At 42.6% G+C, this 16989-nt stretch overlaps 1 protein-coding gene across 1 annotated transcript in view; it reads right to left on the bottom strand.

Moving 5' to 3' along the window:
- NCOA3 (nuclear receptor coactivator 3) overlaps window positions 1-16989 on the bottom strand; it is a gene marked incomplete in the record, with an annotated part of 973610 nt that overhangs the window by 229116 nt on the left and 727505 nt on the right. Inside the window, 1 exon segment of the mRNA XM_044089911.1 lies at window positions 13104-13984. Within this exon segment, the coding sequence (XP_043945846.1) occupies window positions 13104-13984 (881 nt within the window).

The raw sequence follows: 16989 nt of genomic DNA, 5'->3' as shown, positions 1-16989 counted from the left end.
GAAGGACAAACCTTTGTCCAGTAACTCAGTAAGATATTGAAGAGCCACACTTAAATTAGGCTTAGAAACATCAAATTCCTTTGCTGTACTCCAAAATAAAAATCTCCTCCATTTATCTGCGTACACTTTCCTTGTACTAGGCCTTCTGGCCTCCAAAATAACATTCAAAACTTGCTGTGGAAGCTGAGACCCTCCAGGGTTTAAAACAGAATATGCCAGGCTGTTAGATGTAGAGTGAAGTTTGACATTGAGTAAATGACTGTTCTCCTGAGACAGTAGGTGTGGAATCGAAGGCAAAGGCCATGGAGGCTCCCGTACCAGACTTCAGTAATGGGTACCAGTGCTGTCGAGGCCAATCTGGAGCTATTAAAATCATCTTTGGCTTGTCCTGTCTGACCTTCAGGAGTACCTTTGGGAGGAGAGGCAGAGGTGGAAAGGCATACACATGAAGATTGCTCCAATTGAATGAGAGAGCATCCACTTTCCAAGCTGTGGGATGAAACCTTTTTGTGCAAAACTTTGGCAGCTGGTAGTTTAGTGGAGAAGCGAACAGATCTATGCCTTGAGTTCCCCATAACACTGTCAATTTCTGAAACACATGAGGATCCAATTTCCACTCGTGGGGATCCATAATTTGTCTGCTCAACACATCTGCTAAGGAGTTCTGTGCTCCCGGCAGAAACCTTGCCTGAAGATTTAGCTGTAAACTGAGAGCAGTCTCCCACAAAATCATTGCTTGTCTGCATAGAGGATAAGAATGCGTTCCCCCTTGCTTGTTGATGTACCACATGACAGTTGTGTTGTCTGTTAGAACCAACACCTGCCCTGGAAGAAGTAAATCCTTGAAAGCTATTAATGCAAATTGGACTGCTAACATCTCCTTCAAGTTGATATGTAGATGTTGAAGTCTGGCAGGCCACGTGTCTTGTACCCACTTTCCATTTAGATGAGCTCCCCAAGCTTTGTCTGAGGCATCTGTCGTTAGAATCTGACTCGCCTCTGGCCGGGTCACAGAGAGTCCCTTGTTTAGGTGACATTCCTGAGCCCACCACAAAAATTCCTTTTGAATGCAAGGTATTATCTGAATGACAGTGTCCATATCTTGGCAGTGCTGTGTCCATACATTTTGAGATACCATTGTAGCTTCCTCATATGCAGTTTGGCATTGGGAAGCACCAGAATACAAGATGCCATGAACCCCAAGACTTGAAGGACTGTCCTTGCAGTCAGCCTGGACTGATGAGACAATTGATGGAAGTAAAGAGAAAGATTCTTTTGTTTGTCCGGGGTCAAAAGGGCATCTGGGATGCTGTATTCAGTCACACACCCAGAAAGCACATGTCCTGAGAGGGTACTAGACTGGACTTTATTTCGTTCACAGAATACCCCAGGCATCTTAGCACTGCTATCACATACTGTAAATGATGAAGAAGTTCGTCCTTTCCTTGGGCCAGAATCAGGCAATCGTCCAAATAAGGATAGATCTGTATTCCTCTTAGCCTGAAGAAAGCTATCACTGGAGCCAGAACCTTTGTGAACACTCTGGGTGCAGTAGATAAGCCAAAGGGCAATGCAGAGAACTGATAATGAGAAGTCCCAGCCCGAAAACGCAGATACTTTCTGCAACTGAGCCTGATAGGAACATGAAGGTAAGCCTCCTTGAGATCCAGAGTCACCATCCAGTGATCTTTGCCCAGCAGAGGTAAAAGCTGTTGTAACGTCAATATTTTGAACTTGGGAATGTCCAGATATGTGTTGAGGATAGATAAATCCAAGATTGGTCTCCACGTGTTCCCTTTCTTTGGTACTAGGAACAGGCGAGAATAAAATCCTAGGCCCACTTCTGGCAGAGGGACCGGTTGTATGGCCCCTATTTGAAGTAGCAGAGAAATTTGTTTGTGAGCCTCTAGTCTTTGCTGAGGAGGAACGTCCGCATGCCTTTGAAAGGAGGCAAGGTATGGAAATAAAACTTGTAACCTCGGTGTATGATATCCAATACCCATTTGTCTTGGGTAATCAAATTCCAATTTTCCTTGAAGAGTGCCAACCTTCCTCCCAAAGGAGCTGCCAGGCAAGAAGGATCTGGCAGCTGAAAAGGTAGGTCATTGGGCCTGTTTACGAAAGGACTGGCCCCTGCCCTCACCCGAAGATTGTGCAGGTGAACTCCCTGTTCTAGGTCTGAAAGAACTCTGAGCTCTGCCCCTACCACGTCTAGATCTACCCCTAGACTGAGAATCATAAGAAGGATACGTCCACCCCTTAGCCGGCCAATTCCTACTAAACTTTGGAGGCTGTACTTGCAAAAAATCTTTAACAGCCTGCATGGACTTACCCTGGTCTTCCATTTTCTTCAAGACTGACTCCACAGGTGAACCAAACAACACATCAGACTGTAAAGGAGCATCCAAAATCCTTGTCTTAACATGGTCAGATAAATTCTGATCCCTCAGCCATGTGTGCCTGCGAAGAACTGAACCAGTGGCAGCCACCCTAGACGAGGCCTGTACAGCATCAAAACCACATTGTAAAGAATGCTTACCCACCTGCTCTGAAACATGCACCAAATCTTGTAACTCTTTACACTCAATGCCTTCCGCCAGAGCATCCACCTTAGACTTCAATTGAGAAAGAAGATAGTTTTGATATTTCAACATATGAAACTGGCAATTCAAAGCCCTCATAGCTAGGGTAGAAGATGTATAGACTTTCTTTCCCCATCTATCCAAAGCTCTGGCCTCTTTATCTGGAGGAACCGGATTTTTACAACAGAGGCCTTGACACCCTTAGGTCCCTGACTAACAGTTTCTGGGTCCGCCCTAGGACTCTTATAAAGATATTTATGAGCCTCAGGCACCCTGTAATACCTATCCGGTTTAACAGGAGCAGGAGGCAGAGAATCAGGATTAAGTGAAGCCTCTGCAAACACATCTTCCACAACATCCAGAACAGGAGGTATAGCCAAGGGCCTATGCTGGGGCAAAAGCAAAAATTCCCTAAGCCTTTTCCTGGAATCAGAGAAGTCCTGACCTTCCCACTTAAAATGTTCCCTCATGGAATGAAGAGTCTCTGAAAAGAAAAATCCTCTGGAGGAGAAGCAGAAGGAGTCGAATCATCTGCATCAGAATCAGAATAAGGAGAGTACTCCTGCAAGTCTTCAGCCGAAGACTCAGAAACATCCGAAGCCTGCTCAAAACTCCCCAACTCTGGCTCCACCCTAGGCCTCTTATCAGAAGGGGGCAAAGAACCTCTAATCAGAGTAATCAAATCTTCTGCCATTTTAAGCATGTGCTTCTTGGGCACAGACCCTGCTGCACTAGGAGTGACACCAACAGAAGCTAAACCTGGCCTGCCTCTGGGGGAAGCCTTGGAAACAGAAGGAGAGGGCCTAACCACCCTAGGAAGGGAGGGGAGTACAGTAACTTGGGAAGCCCCTTCAGCCTGACCTGCCTCCTGAGAGGCCACATCCTGCAATATCAAAGTCTCTCCCTGGGACTCCAGAGAAGCCTCCGTCGGAACCACCGGTTCCACTGACGCCTCTAAAGAACCGACGTCCGGAACGGACGACTCTTTTTGCCTGGGTTTAACTGCTTTGTCTTTGCGCTTCTTCGAAGAAGCGGGCGCCGGAGAATCCGACGGCATATTATAATTGCACCGCTTCCCGAAGACCAGCCTAGCACAATCTAACCTTCGCTTAATAGTGCGCTTATTGAACCTAGCATAAAAGCGACACCCAACAACGTCGTGCTCAGGCCCCAAACAAGGAATACACAAAGAATGATAATCCCTATGCGGTATCTGTTTCCCACAAGAAATACAGTTATTCACTTTTCTGACATCCGTAAAACACTGAGGCAAGAAAAAACAAAATATTCTAACGGGTACTTAGCCAACTTTGATTCGGTCTGAAACTCCGAACTCGAAAAATTTCAGAACGCCGAACGGCACTTGCAACGCTGCTTCTGCATCGGACCATGCGGCAAAAAAGACTGAGGATATGACGTCGGTCATGCGCTTTTGTACCCTGACGTCCTGATGTCAGTTTTAAGCGCCTTGACCGACGTCAGCCTTATACTTTGGTATTCGGGCCGACCGAGGACAGCGGACTACCCATATGTCAGGACTGCAGCAATGTGAGATGAAGAACATCGAGTTGCAGCTTATTCAGAACAAACAAACAAACAAACAAAGTGAATATTAGCGCCAAATACAGAGGTGTGGCAATGAAATCACTTCCTCTAGTGTGCTATTTCACTTTAAATTCATAATCAGCAAAATAAAATCTAGCGTTTACATCAACATAAAAATAAAAAACATCAAGTTATAAGCACAATGTTACAACCTTCATATTAAAAATTGAAAATTGAAATCTACTTTAGATTTAAATGAATTATAAAATTAAAAGTTGTCAAGTTGTATGGATATATATATATTCTAACTTGCAACTAATGTAAAATAACTTCTTTTGTAACTTAAAATTCTTTCACTAGATCATACCAAAGAAATAGTAGACTTGTCTAGTGACATATACATATAAATCAGTGTTATGAAAATTATGAAAGTATAAACAAACATTCTGAAAATACTATCTCATGTAACTTTTTAACTTTAGGATTGCTGCTATGTTGCAGTTCTCATTTAAACCTGGGTCACTGAATGCATCGAGCCTTATTTGCCATTCCAATTCTCTAAATTCTAGCATCAGTGTAAGTGGACCACCTCTGATGCTAGGTGGTATGTGGTCAATGGCCATAAAATGAAATTTATGGCCAGGATTTCTGGAAATGTGTTTTGATAAGGCACTGTCCATTTTCCCGGTTCTAATTGCGTAGTTGTGTTGGTAAATCCGCTCCCGGAATTTCCGGTCGGTTTTGCCAATATAGAATCCGGGACACTAGTCACAAAAAGCTGCATACACCACTGATCTGGTCTCACAATTGATTTTGTGGTGGATTGTGTATCTTTTATTTCTGATGGTAAATGTTTCACCTGATTTTACTAGCCCACATTCATGGAAAAATTATGAGTAAATTTAAGGAAAGAGGTTGTTTGATTGATATACTTGACTAGTGTTTCTGCTTCTACGGCGTCACCCCGAAATAGTATAAAAATGTCATCAAGAAACCTTGTGTAAAAAGTCAAGTGATGTTTAAATTCAGGTTTCTGCTGAAAGATCTTGGAGCTCCACAGAATGATATTGATTTAGTTACGGAACTATTAGATATAATCCTAAGTTCCAACTTCTTCATTTTTGACAAAACACATTATCTTCAAAAACAAGGAGTTGCTATGGGGTCCCCCTGTGTACAAGTGTGGCAAATCTCTTCATGGCTTTTTGGGAAAAGAGGTTCATATTGGATCATCCTGAATTTAAACATCACTTGACTTTTTACACAAGGTTTCTTGATGACATTTTTATACTATTTCGGGGTGACGCCATAGAAGCAGAAACGCTAGTCAAGTATATCAATCAAACAACCTCTTTCCTTAAATTTTTCCATGAATGAGATCGATTACTTGGATGTCAAACTGGTCAAAGATTCAACAAGAGGAAAGTTATGCTCCTCGATTTTTAGAAAACCAACTTATTGCAATTCATTGTTGCACTTTTCTAGTTTCCACCCTTATAAACAAAAACGCTCCATCATCAAAGGACAGGTGGTCAAAGCAGTGAGAATGTGCAGTACTTATACAGCTTTTCAAAAGGAATGTAATTTCTTGAGAGATCTATTTACCAACAGAGGGTACCCAGTAACCCTTGTTGACATGATCATTGAAGAAGTTGACACTAAAAGATCCACTGGCTTCTACAAGCCACTTTTGGATGAAAACATGCAAATGGATGTACCCGTTATGTCATCTGATATTGTAGAAGGTGGGAACGAAATTGAAATCTACAACAGATTAGATAAAAGAATAGTGAAGAAGGGGGACAAGAAATTTCCAACTAGCTTCATTTCTACCTTCAACATGGAATCTAAATTAATATGGTCTTCCATTTGTAAGAACTGGTACCTCATCAATAGTGACTCTTTCTTATCGAATAAGCTAGGGGCTTGCCCAAGAGTAGTCTATAGAAGAGGTACCAACGTAAATGAAATCCTACAAAGGAACCACTCTATGAACTCCTTTACTAGATGCAAGGGCTCTGCTAGCTGTGGCTCATGTAACTGGTGTGGGCTAGTAAAATCAGGTGAAACATTTACCATCAGAAATAAAAGATACACAATCCACCACAAAATCAATTGTGAGACCAGATCAGTGGTGTATGCAGCTTTTTGTGACTACTGTCCCGGATTCTATATAGGCAAAACCGACCGGAAATTCCGGGAGCGGATTTACCAACACAACTACGCAATTAGAACCGGGAAAATGGACAGTGCCTTATCAAAACACATTTCCAGAAATCCTGGCCATAAATTTCATTTTATGGCCATTGACCACATACCACCTAGCATCAGAGGTGGTCCACTTACACTGATGCTACAATTTAGAGAATTGGAATGGCAAATAAGGCTCGATGCATTCAGTGACCCAGGTTTAAATGAGAACTGCAACATAGCAGCAATCCTAAAGTTAAAAGTTACATGAGATAGTATTTTCAGAATATGTTTGTTTATACTTTCATAATTTTCATAACACTGATTTATATGTATATGTCACTAGACAAGTCTACTATTTCTTTACTGTGATCTAGTGAAAGAATTTTAAGTTACAAAAGAAGTTATTTTACATTAGTTGCAAGTTAGAATATATATATATCCATACAACTTGACATCTTTTAATTTTATAATTCATTTAAATCTAAAGTAGATTTCAATTTTCAATTTTTAATATGAAGGTTGTAACATTGTGCTTATAACTTGATGTTTTTTATTTTTATGTTGATGTAAACGCTAGATTTTATTTTGCTGATTGTGAATTTAAAGTGAAATAGCACACTAGAGGATGTGATGTCACTGCCACACCTCTGATTTCCTTTTAAATATTTGGCGCTAATATTCACTTTGTTTGTTCTGAAGAAGCTGCAACTCTTTTTTAGCAGCGAAAACGCTACTGGATTTTAATAAAGCTGCGTTCAACTTACCATTGGACTTGGAGTTTTGGTGCTATTTCTGACTGCCTCGCCTCCTGTTTTTGTTTTTATATATATATATATATATATATATATATATATATATATATATATATATATATATACATACATACATACATATGTGTGTGTGTGTGTATGAATATATTTTTATTGATATATATATATATATATATATACACACACACACAAACACATACACACACATATATTATAAAAACTATATATCTATCTATATTTTCCATCTATATCATACCTGTCAACCTGTAAATATCAAAAATCTGGACAAAGTTCGATGAAAAGTAGGTAGAACTGGCCAAACATCAGGATGCTCATTAACATACAATTTGCATACGTAATCATGTAACCCCACCCACTCCACTGAAATTGTGGGATAGCAACATGAATCTTGCAAGTCACTAAAATAATGACAGATTTGAATTTCAGACTTCAATAGTAAATTGTTAGTCGAAGATGCATTCAGCATGTTGATGAAATTTTAATAAACACTGACTTTTAGAACAATGGCAATGGTGACACACACTCAGACAAACATAAATACACAAATACCGCACCAAGGATTAAAAAAATTTTAAAAAATGCACCAGCACGACAAACTTGACCTGTCCCAACTACTGTATTTAGGAATAAAGTAGACACAGTCTGTGTTTTGACTGGACACAGCTGATGTCAAGGTGGGTTGCATCTATCAGAAAAGCTGTGTTAACATTCATTTTGCTTTCACTTCGGAGCAAAGCCTTTTATGGACTGCCACCAAATTAATGAAATAATCAGGTATTTTTGTGAATGAAAATCCATTTTGCTACTGTACACAGTTGGAATAGTGCGCCAGAGATCAAACTTTTAATGTTGGATAAACACCATGTGCTATGTTCTTAAGCATTCTGGTTTATGACCTGTGGGGTTAAAAGCCTTTGACTGGCAACTGAGATCTGACCTCATGTAAATGTTATCTTATCAGCTCCAGCTTCACTTGTATCAAGTGCTTGTCCCTGATGGTTTTTAAATTAAAGGGTATTTATCATATTCTCCACTAGAACTCAAAACTGTGTTTGCTTCTTTAGCACTAGTGTCAAACTAATAACCCATCCAAACTCAAGCCTTAGAATATCTGAATAACTTCAATAAACAATAGATAGGAAGAGGTTTTATGCCATCATTTCCTCTGAAAATACACCTTCAGGGGTTGAATACATGGCTATACAAAACCAGGTTTTTCTTAATTTGGTGTGTTTCTTGTAGTCACATACTTCTTGCCAAGTCTGAACAAACACTTTAATGCTTAAATTTTCTTTATATACAGCTCTTTAGTAGTCGCATAAATTTCTGATACTTGCTTTTACTGTCCCCTCCAGTTGATTACACTTAAAAACAGTGAGACAGTAGAGGCTTGGAAGGGGCAACAGAGAGTCAATCATCTAGGTACGGAAAGACCTGTATACCCTGAAGCCTCAGGTGAGCCGCTGCTACTGCCATCACCTTGGTGAACACCCTGGAGGCTTTGGTGAGACCAAAAGGAAGGGCTCTGAACAGATAGTGATTGGCTCCTAGCCACAAGTGGAGAAACTACTGAGAGCATCTGTCCATCTTGATACGGTAGTATGCATCCTGGAGGTCGATCGAGCACATCCAATCATTTGCCTGCAGAAAGGGCAAGACTGAGAGAACAGTGACCATCTGGAATTTCGGCTTGGCTACAGACAGGTTCAAGGTGGAGAGATCCAAAATGTGTTTTAGGTTCCCCATCTTCTTTAGCGCTAAAAAGAGCCTAGAATACCTGATCCAGAATGGTCTGGGGGAACTGGTTGGATGACTCATTTTCTGAGCAGCTTTTCGATTTCTAAGGCTGCTGCCTCCCCTTTGTGCAGGTGGGGTATCTGGGGGGAAGGGGTTGCTGGATAAACTAAATGGAATAGCCTCTGGATATAATCTGCAACGCCCAACAATCATTTGTTATGGACTCCCATGCTGCTGGGTGTAGCGATAGACGACCCCTAACTGCCTCCAGAGAGGAGCAGTTGGTAAGCCCTTCATGGCTGCTGCCAGGGTCTGTCCAAGCAAAGTTTTGAAGACCCAAAATTCCTCGGATCCCCTCTGCCTGTGGCCTGGCACCTCTTGTAACCCCCCCCTCTGCATCTGGGAGAAACAGAATCCTTAGTGTCCTAAGAAAACACCTGGGATTTTCAGAACCACATCATCTTCATCCCTTGCTAATACCTGGAAAAGGACCTTTGATGGGAGGAGAAGCAGATCCTCATGGCAGAGTCTTCCTGTCCTTCTCACTCTGGACTAGTGTTTCACATACTGACTTCCCAAAGAGGGAAGAACCATCGCACAAGGCATTGGTGAACGAGGTCTTAAAGGGATCAGAAAACTGACAGCTGGAGCCAGGAATGGCACCCGATAGTAATTCCTGAACCGGCCGCCCTAGCGGCTCTCCCTCCGTGGCATGGGAGAGGAGGTGCATGGACATATTAGAGACTGCCTTAAGCATGGCCATTCGAGTGGAAAACATAGTCTTGTCCGTCGACATGGACTATGGGGTCGACTCAAGGACTTCCTTAACCAAGTCTCTCTGCAGTCTAATAAGGTGTGCCATATAATTCAGCACCCTTACAGCAAAGGTTGCTGACGCATACACTTGCTTCCCAAAAACAGTTCAGTGTTCGTGACTCATGGTCAGGAGGGTGCACCATGGAGCTATCCTGAGCAAGCTCCTTTGTGGTCGCTGCCATGACCATAGCATCCACTGGAGATGCCTTGAACCAATGCATACTGTCTGAAGGAGGGCTGAGAATCTTGTCAGGGTGCTTTGGGATGGGCTCCACCGTGTCTAGTTCCTTCCATGCCCGAGATGTAATAAGATCCACTAAAGGATCTGCGGGAGGAGACACCCAGGAAGTAGATGGCCCTGTGCCGAATGCCTCAAGAAACGCATTCGTCCGGGGTTGGTTTTTGGGCAGACCATCCCCCCTTCTGGCAAAGGATTTCCATGAAGTCTCCAAAGACACATCCTTGGGGGGGCAAACTGGGGGGAACCTTCCCCTTCCTCCTAATTAGTGTATGAGGTGAGGGACTCCAAAGGGGAGTCCCAGTGCCTCCTCTTACACGTTCGTTTACGAGGAACCTCCTCAGTGCGACACTCTGGGGAGGGACCCGCAAACATCCTGTTGTTCTCTGGCTGGAGCTTCTTGGGGCAAAACAGGCACAGGCTGTCCCTGAGAGGGCAAGATGGTCGGGGCCATGCCCAATCCAGACGGAGTCAGGGCGGAATCAGAAAACGAGATAGTTAAAGGTCTCAAAGAAATTGATAGAACCCTCTCCACCACGTCAAAGGCAGATGGAGAATGGCCACATCCTTACAAAGCCCCATCGGAGCCAAGATACCAATGGGAATACTGCACTCCAACCCACGTGGAGCCAAAAGCACCCCCTCAGATCCGACCCAGAGAGCTCAGATCCGATTCAAATGGGTCCAACTAGCTCAAGGCAATGGCCGGTGTTGCGGTACAAGATACCATCAGCACAGACACCTAGACCCAGAGGGTCCTCAGATCCAAGGGCTCCGAAACCACCGGCCGGATTGGTGAACGAGTAATTGGGGAGAAAAAAAGGCTGCAATCTACCCCTGTCAGAGGGAGAGGGTACAGGCAAGACCCCCCATCTAGATTTGGGTGTAGATGAATTTCCACATCACCTTGCCCATCTCCACTTCACCGAGGCCCCGGGGTGGAGCAGGAAGATGAGGCCAGGGACACTGGTCTGGAATGGCAGTGAGGGAAACTGGAGACCGCATCTGATCTACCTCCAGCTCCAGGGAGAACCTCGGGGAATGAATGGAGCTGGGGCAATCCGGGCCTTGTGGGATGTTTTTCCTTGGGTGGCTAACAAGCCAGGGCTGAGCGGTCGGGGGATCACTTGCATGGCCTGTCCTTCCTGGCCTTCACCCCTTCCCCAGGCCTCTTGGCAGGAGGGAGTCTCAGAGGCTGAGGAAGAAGAAGCTGCTGCTGTACCTGTAGGGGGCGTGGGAACAGCCATTCCAGACGCGGACAGAAGGCCCTTTACAATCAGTTTATCCCACCTGTACAATCAGTTTATCCCTCCTGTCCTTAAGCGCTCTGGGGTTGAACCCAGCACAGATAGGACAGGAGGTCTGTAGGGAAAGCTTATGACCACACTCTTAGCACCTTTTAAACCCTAATTTAGGGGCTTCTGACATATCCCCTAAAAACAAGGCCCAAACACACACTCGTGCACACAGACAGAGAAAACGAGAGAGAAGGGAAAACTTTTTTTTGTAACTGACTGTCACTGGGAGGATAGAAGGGAAGAAAGTTAGAGAACAGTTGGACGTATTAATCACTCATGACCCAAAAAACTACCAAAAAACAACCCAACATTGCCTAACAGCTCAGACCACACTGCTTGCTGTTTCAGTGGCAAACGAGATCTGAAGGGAGGAAGGAGACAGGGGTATTATGGGTAAGGGGAGGAGCTGAGAGCTCGGATCAAAGATGCTGGTGATGCGGCCATGTCAGATCCGAAGTGCCTCAGGTTGAAGACCAAATGAAGTAAACTACTTCAGATTGTATGTTAATATACAAATACACCTCTGACAGTTAAAGTCCTGGTTGCGTTATTGCAAACATTACAAGCATCGTGCAAATGTGCTATGTTTTACCTGTTTATGCTCACAAATAGAATTTAACAACTCCACTTGCAATCTAGGAGGTAAGCTAGCTAAAGCACACGATAAAGTACAAATCAAGGAAAAATACATTCCACAAAGGAATCGGCAGAGATGGTACATAATGTATCTAGCCTACTGCAAACCAACAGTGTGTGTGTGTGTGGACAGTAACCTCGTCAACTACCTATCATCTCGGTCCGTCCAAAATCCAAAAGCTCAATGTTAAGGGACGAAGACAGATTAAGATCCTCACTTCACGAAGCTGAATGCAACAAATTAATTTTCCCATGGCTATCCAACCAGAATCCGACATTAAGTACAGGTACTCAGGCACTGCCTCACGAACCTAATGTCATCATGCACACCCCTGCACACTGATGATGTGTGATGTCAACCAGTAATTAAAATTGTAAATTAAAAAAAAACATTGCGAATTGAAAGGGCCATTCGTAAATTTGTGGTACCCCCATTATTTTGCCGTCAAAACCGGTAAATACTGACTAATTCAGTACGGTTGAGAGGTCTGAGATATATATATATATATATTTATATATATATGTATATACACACATCTACCTACAGGCAATCTGAATTGCCAGTTCACCTATAGCACATTGGTGGGTGAAGGAAGGAAAAAGAAGCACCCAGTAAAAGACCATGTGAACAAAAGGAGAACATACACACTAGAAGGAAGCCACTCCATCTGAATACCGAGCACTAAGAAGCAGCAATGCTAGCCACTATGCATCTCTGCTACTCAATTTCTATGAACCTGCCAGGTATTAGTAAAACACAAAAACTACATAACAAAACTAATAAAGCTGTAATAACTGTGTCAGGAGCTGGCATTATACATTCTTTGTTAGCAGTTGAAGGAAACTTCTACTAGGGCATGCAGTTCGCAACACTGAATACCAAGTGGTACACGACAATATACCCAATATAATCCTGCAACAGACCTATCATCTGCATTAACTGTCAGCACTGTGTGTTTCATTATTAATGCTTTAGTGTGCACTTTTATCATCTCCTACACTGATTTATCGCTACAAATAAACGGTCTTTTTCTGTTGTACTCATATTATTGTAATGCTTTTATGCGACTTCATTTGTTTTCTCCCAAGGCTTACTCTGAAAATGGGCTTTGGTTCACTGACACTTATCCAGTTAAATGGGAATATCAAATTTATAAAAAAAACTTAAGACTACAAGTTTGTATAGCATGCTATGACCACATAAAACTTCACTTTTCATACTCATTACTATGCAACTTTAAAATAAACATAAAAAAAATTGCATTACCTCTTCTAATGGTTCTGCCTTTATCTGCAGCTCTTCCTTTTCAACATTTGCTGTTGAAGTTGGCAAGCTACTGCACTGGCTCATTTTAACATCCATGCCTTCAATTTTGGGTTTAATGTCCTTCAAAGAGGAGTCCTTTGAATCATCCTTGTCCAGCAAGTAACGAAGCAATCCACTGTTGTCTTTCTTCTTAGTGCCCATTTGTTCCTGTCGGACTGAGAGATCCCCACTCGATACCATACTTGCTTCAGGGAAAGTATTCTTGCCTGTAGCTTCTGCAGTAATCTTGGCTACCTCTGCAGGAGAGTTTCCATTCTGTAACAGTTTGTGCAGAATTTTGTGTTTTTCTTGCAGGGAGGTGGAAGAGCCATGCACGTTTGATGTAGATGAAACCCCTCCTCCTGGTGCAGATGTTGAGGAGACCCCTACAGGGCTTGAAACACTTGTAGGAGAGTCTTTAGAAGTGGAATCCAAGGATGAATTTGCCAAAGTATGTCCTCTATCATCTGGGGGTGACGTCAAAAGCTGAAGCAATTTTTTATGTTCTTTGCTGTCAGGGACTCCTCTGGGATGGTCTGTTCCTTCTACATTTTCTTTGCTTTCCTTGTAATCAAAAGCCATCTCTCTAGTTACAGGAGGACATCCAGAACTATCCACTTGATTGTGGTCAGCAAAAAATCCAGGACTTTTACATTCCTGGTTACAGCCTTTGCATTGCTGAGGCAGGTTCAAGTTTGTGGAGTTCTCCATTTTGTGACCAGGTGAAGACAAGGATGAAAGAAGAGAAGTACCCACCCCAGCACTGATGGCCTGCAGTGCATTCAGTGAACTGCTAGAGAAACTGCTGCCTCCAGCAGAGGAACTCACCGGTGAGTGCAAACCTGGGAAACAGGGACAAAGTTACAAATCTAGAACTAGAGAAAACAATATTGTCAATCATTTTAATTCTGTCAACTTATAGGTTTCCTTAATGTAGAAATACAATCGCCAGTGTTAAGAATATAGGCTCACAAATATTTAATTAGGATAAAAGCAACTTTTAGACAAGCACTTTATCACTGATTTTTTTTACACAATACAAACTGGTTATTTCTGTTAGTTGGACTTTAAGATACTGACTTCTGAATCCTTCTGCATTATATTTTATGTAATTAGCGGTGCCCATAACGAAGACAAATAAAAGCCCTGCTTAAATGATTAGGACATCTAGTGAAACAAATGTTAACAATGAATCCAGTGGTAGAGGTGCACCTGAATGATGTACAGCAAAAACCTAATTAGTCTACTGCTGAAAAAATTAAGCATTCAGTACATAAATTGAAACAAACTAATAAAACCTTCAACTGAAGTAGTGTCAGATCTGAAGTAATTGGTTGTTCTTGTACTGACAAATTTCAAAACGGCCACATCCATAGACATGGAGAGATAAAGACTCAAGTAAGACTCCGTTAATAGTGACTCACATATTTGCTGCAGCTGGTGAAAGGATAGATATGCCCATTCTGGGGATAAGGGGGGGGGGGGGTGAAAGTACAGCTGTCTTCAACTTTTCATAACTGCACACATCTGACTAGCGTTACTGCTGAAGTCATAACTTCAGGGATCTCTGCAGCAGGCCAAATCCAGTTGTCTGGTGAGAGTTTCAGAACCAAGCCATCCTCCAGCCTAAGCCACCCTAACATTACCTTTACCTGGACTTCATGTCCTGGTACACAGGTGTATGTACAGTCAGCTATCTTGTGTTGCTCGCCTCCCTAATAAGTTTGATGAGCGCTTTCGGGCTGTGCCCTTCATCAGATAAATTGCTCACATTCACTCACTTAAAGGGAGTAACAACCAATCTGTTCTCCCTTTAAATGAGTGAATGTGAGCAATTTATCTTTAGAAGGGCACAGCCCGAAAGTGCTCATCAAACTTTGCATTTCTTATTTTGTTTTATTGTTTTTATTGAGCTGTTGGATTAAATATTTGTTTTCCAAGTGGTGGTAGCTGCTTTTTTTTTACATTTGGTTTGACTTTGTTCAGCAGTTTTACCTTGAGTGACATCCTCTTTGCTTGTTTCTTGGAGTAAAAGTAGAGGTGGACAATCAGCAAGGGATATCTCTGACAAAATGAATGACAAGAACCCTCCTGCACCTTCTGAACAAAAGGAGAAAGGCAGTGGGATGACATAACAGAGGAGGAAAGGGAATCCACCTCATCAGAGTTGCTGCATGCAGAGAGTGGATGAACAGAGGGAAATAGAACTACAGCAGTAACTACACTCAAACATCTTCAATTATGGTAAGCTGATAATACAACTGTACTTTACTTTTTGTGCAAGTCACTGCTGCAGCAATACCATCGTAAAAAGTCCTAAAGCATGCAGGGCCTGCCATGAGGGATGGTGGTATATCTATGGAAAAGGTTGGCACCTTTAGGAGGCTACTAAGACAAACATCCTCCTCCTAGATACGAGATCTAGTCTTCAGTGAATGAAAAATTATGTGGACAGATGACCTGGTAGATGCTTCTACAATTTCTTGGGTTGAAAATCCTTAGTGAAGTGATTACCCACTTGCACTAATTGCCTCCCACAGTACTTGTGACAGACATAATGCAGGGGGAAATCCAGCTGGAAATGGGTATCCCCTTTTTGTTAAAATTAATGGTTAAAAAACGGCAGTCAGTCCTCCTGTACTTTGTTCTGTCCAAGTAACATCTGACCTGCTTATACACATCAAGAGAGTAAAAGTGTGAAATCCACCCCCCCCCCCCACCCTCCCAATTTTTTTTAGGTTAGGAAAGAAGACCGGAAGTTGGGTAGTCTGATTAAGGGTTAACTCAATCATTACCTTAGGCATGACGGAGGGGGCTGTATGAAAATTGAAAATGTCTTTAAAGAAAGCCAGGAAACTGTCTTTATGCATAAGGAAAAGTTTTGTGACACTCCTGGCTGAGGTTTCTCCACAACAGAAATTCAGGTGGATCGAACCTGCTGGCTCAAATGTGAGGTGGTGTTAGTTTTTGCTACACAAAGCTCAAGGGTCTTGAGTGTACTACTGCTCTCCCTGAATGCATGGGATACAGGATCCCTTGAGGAAATACTTAACTGGCCTCCTGAATATGAGGGCAGAGCTCTACAGGTCAGCATGCAAAGACAGCAGACAAGTGTCAATGTGTAGGCTAAGCTTGAAAATAATTCTGACAGGTAAATAAAGGACCACACGTACATCCTCCATGTGACTGTGGTGGTGCTGCTGCTGTAGCGTTGTCGCCTCACAGTAAGACGTTGTCCTGTTCGATTCTCAGCTAGAGCATCTTCTGTGTGGAGACATGCGTGAATGGGCATACCTTTGTTGAAGGTTGTGCGTCGGGTCCGGCAACTCTGCACGTAAAAATCTACTGCCAATCATTAGCAGACCGAGTTCCTCTGTGGCAACCCCTAACCAGGAAAAGCCGAAAGACACAACAACGTACATCCTCCATCTATATTCTGCAGGTCATTCCTCTGGCACTAGGAGGTGAATCTTTTCTAAGTTGGACAATTTCCTAGTACTTGTTTTTTCAACTTCCCTCATTATGTGAAGCACATATTCAGAGAAAAGGTGTCTCAAGAGTAATAAAGTATAGCCTCCATACTTCCATGCTGGCTGTACAATGCTTTGGATATAGTAGCTTTTTTTCTCACGTCTTAACAGATTCACCTACTGGGGCACACAGACTTGTTTCTCTGGCCAGTAGCATTGTGTAAGAACCAATGTTGCCTGGGCCAATAGGGTGCAATAAGGATAATTTATTTTCTCTCCTTTACAAATTCCTGAATAGCCTTTGGTACCAGGAGCAAAGGTGGAAAGGCACAGAATAACCTGCTTGTCCAGTTTAAAAACAAGACTTCTACCACCCA

The sequence above is a fragment of the Protopterus annectens genome, chromosome 12.part0 (assembly GCF_019279795.1).
Source record: "Protopterus annectens isolate FY-2018-M chromosome 12.part0, PAN1.0, whole genome shotgun sequence".
NCBI classification, from domain to species: Eukaryota; Metazoa; Chordata; order Ceratodontiformes; family Protopteridae; genus Protopterus; species Protopterus annectens.
The sequence above is the reverse complement of the archived record's forward strand: the minus strand, read 5'-3'. Positions and strand labels throughout refer to the sequence as shown.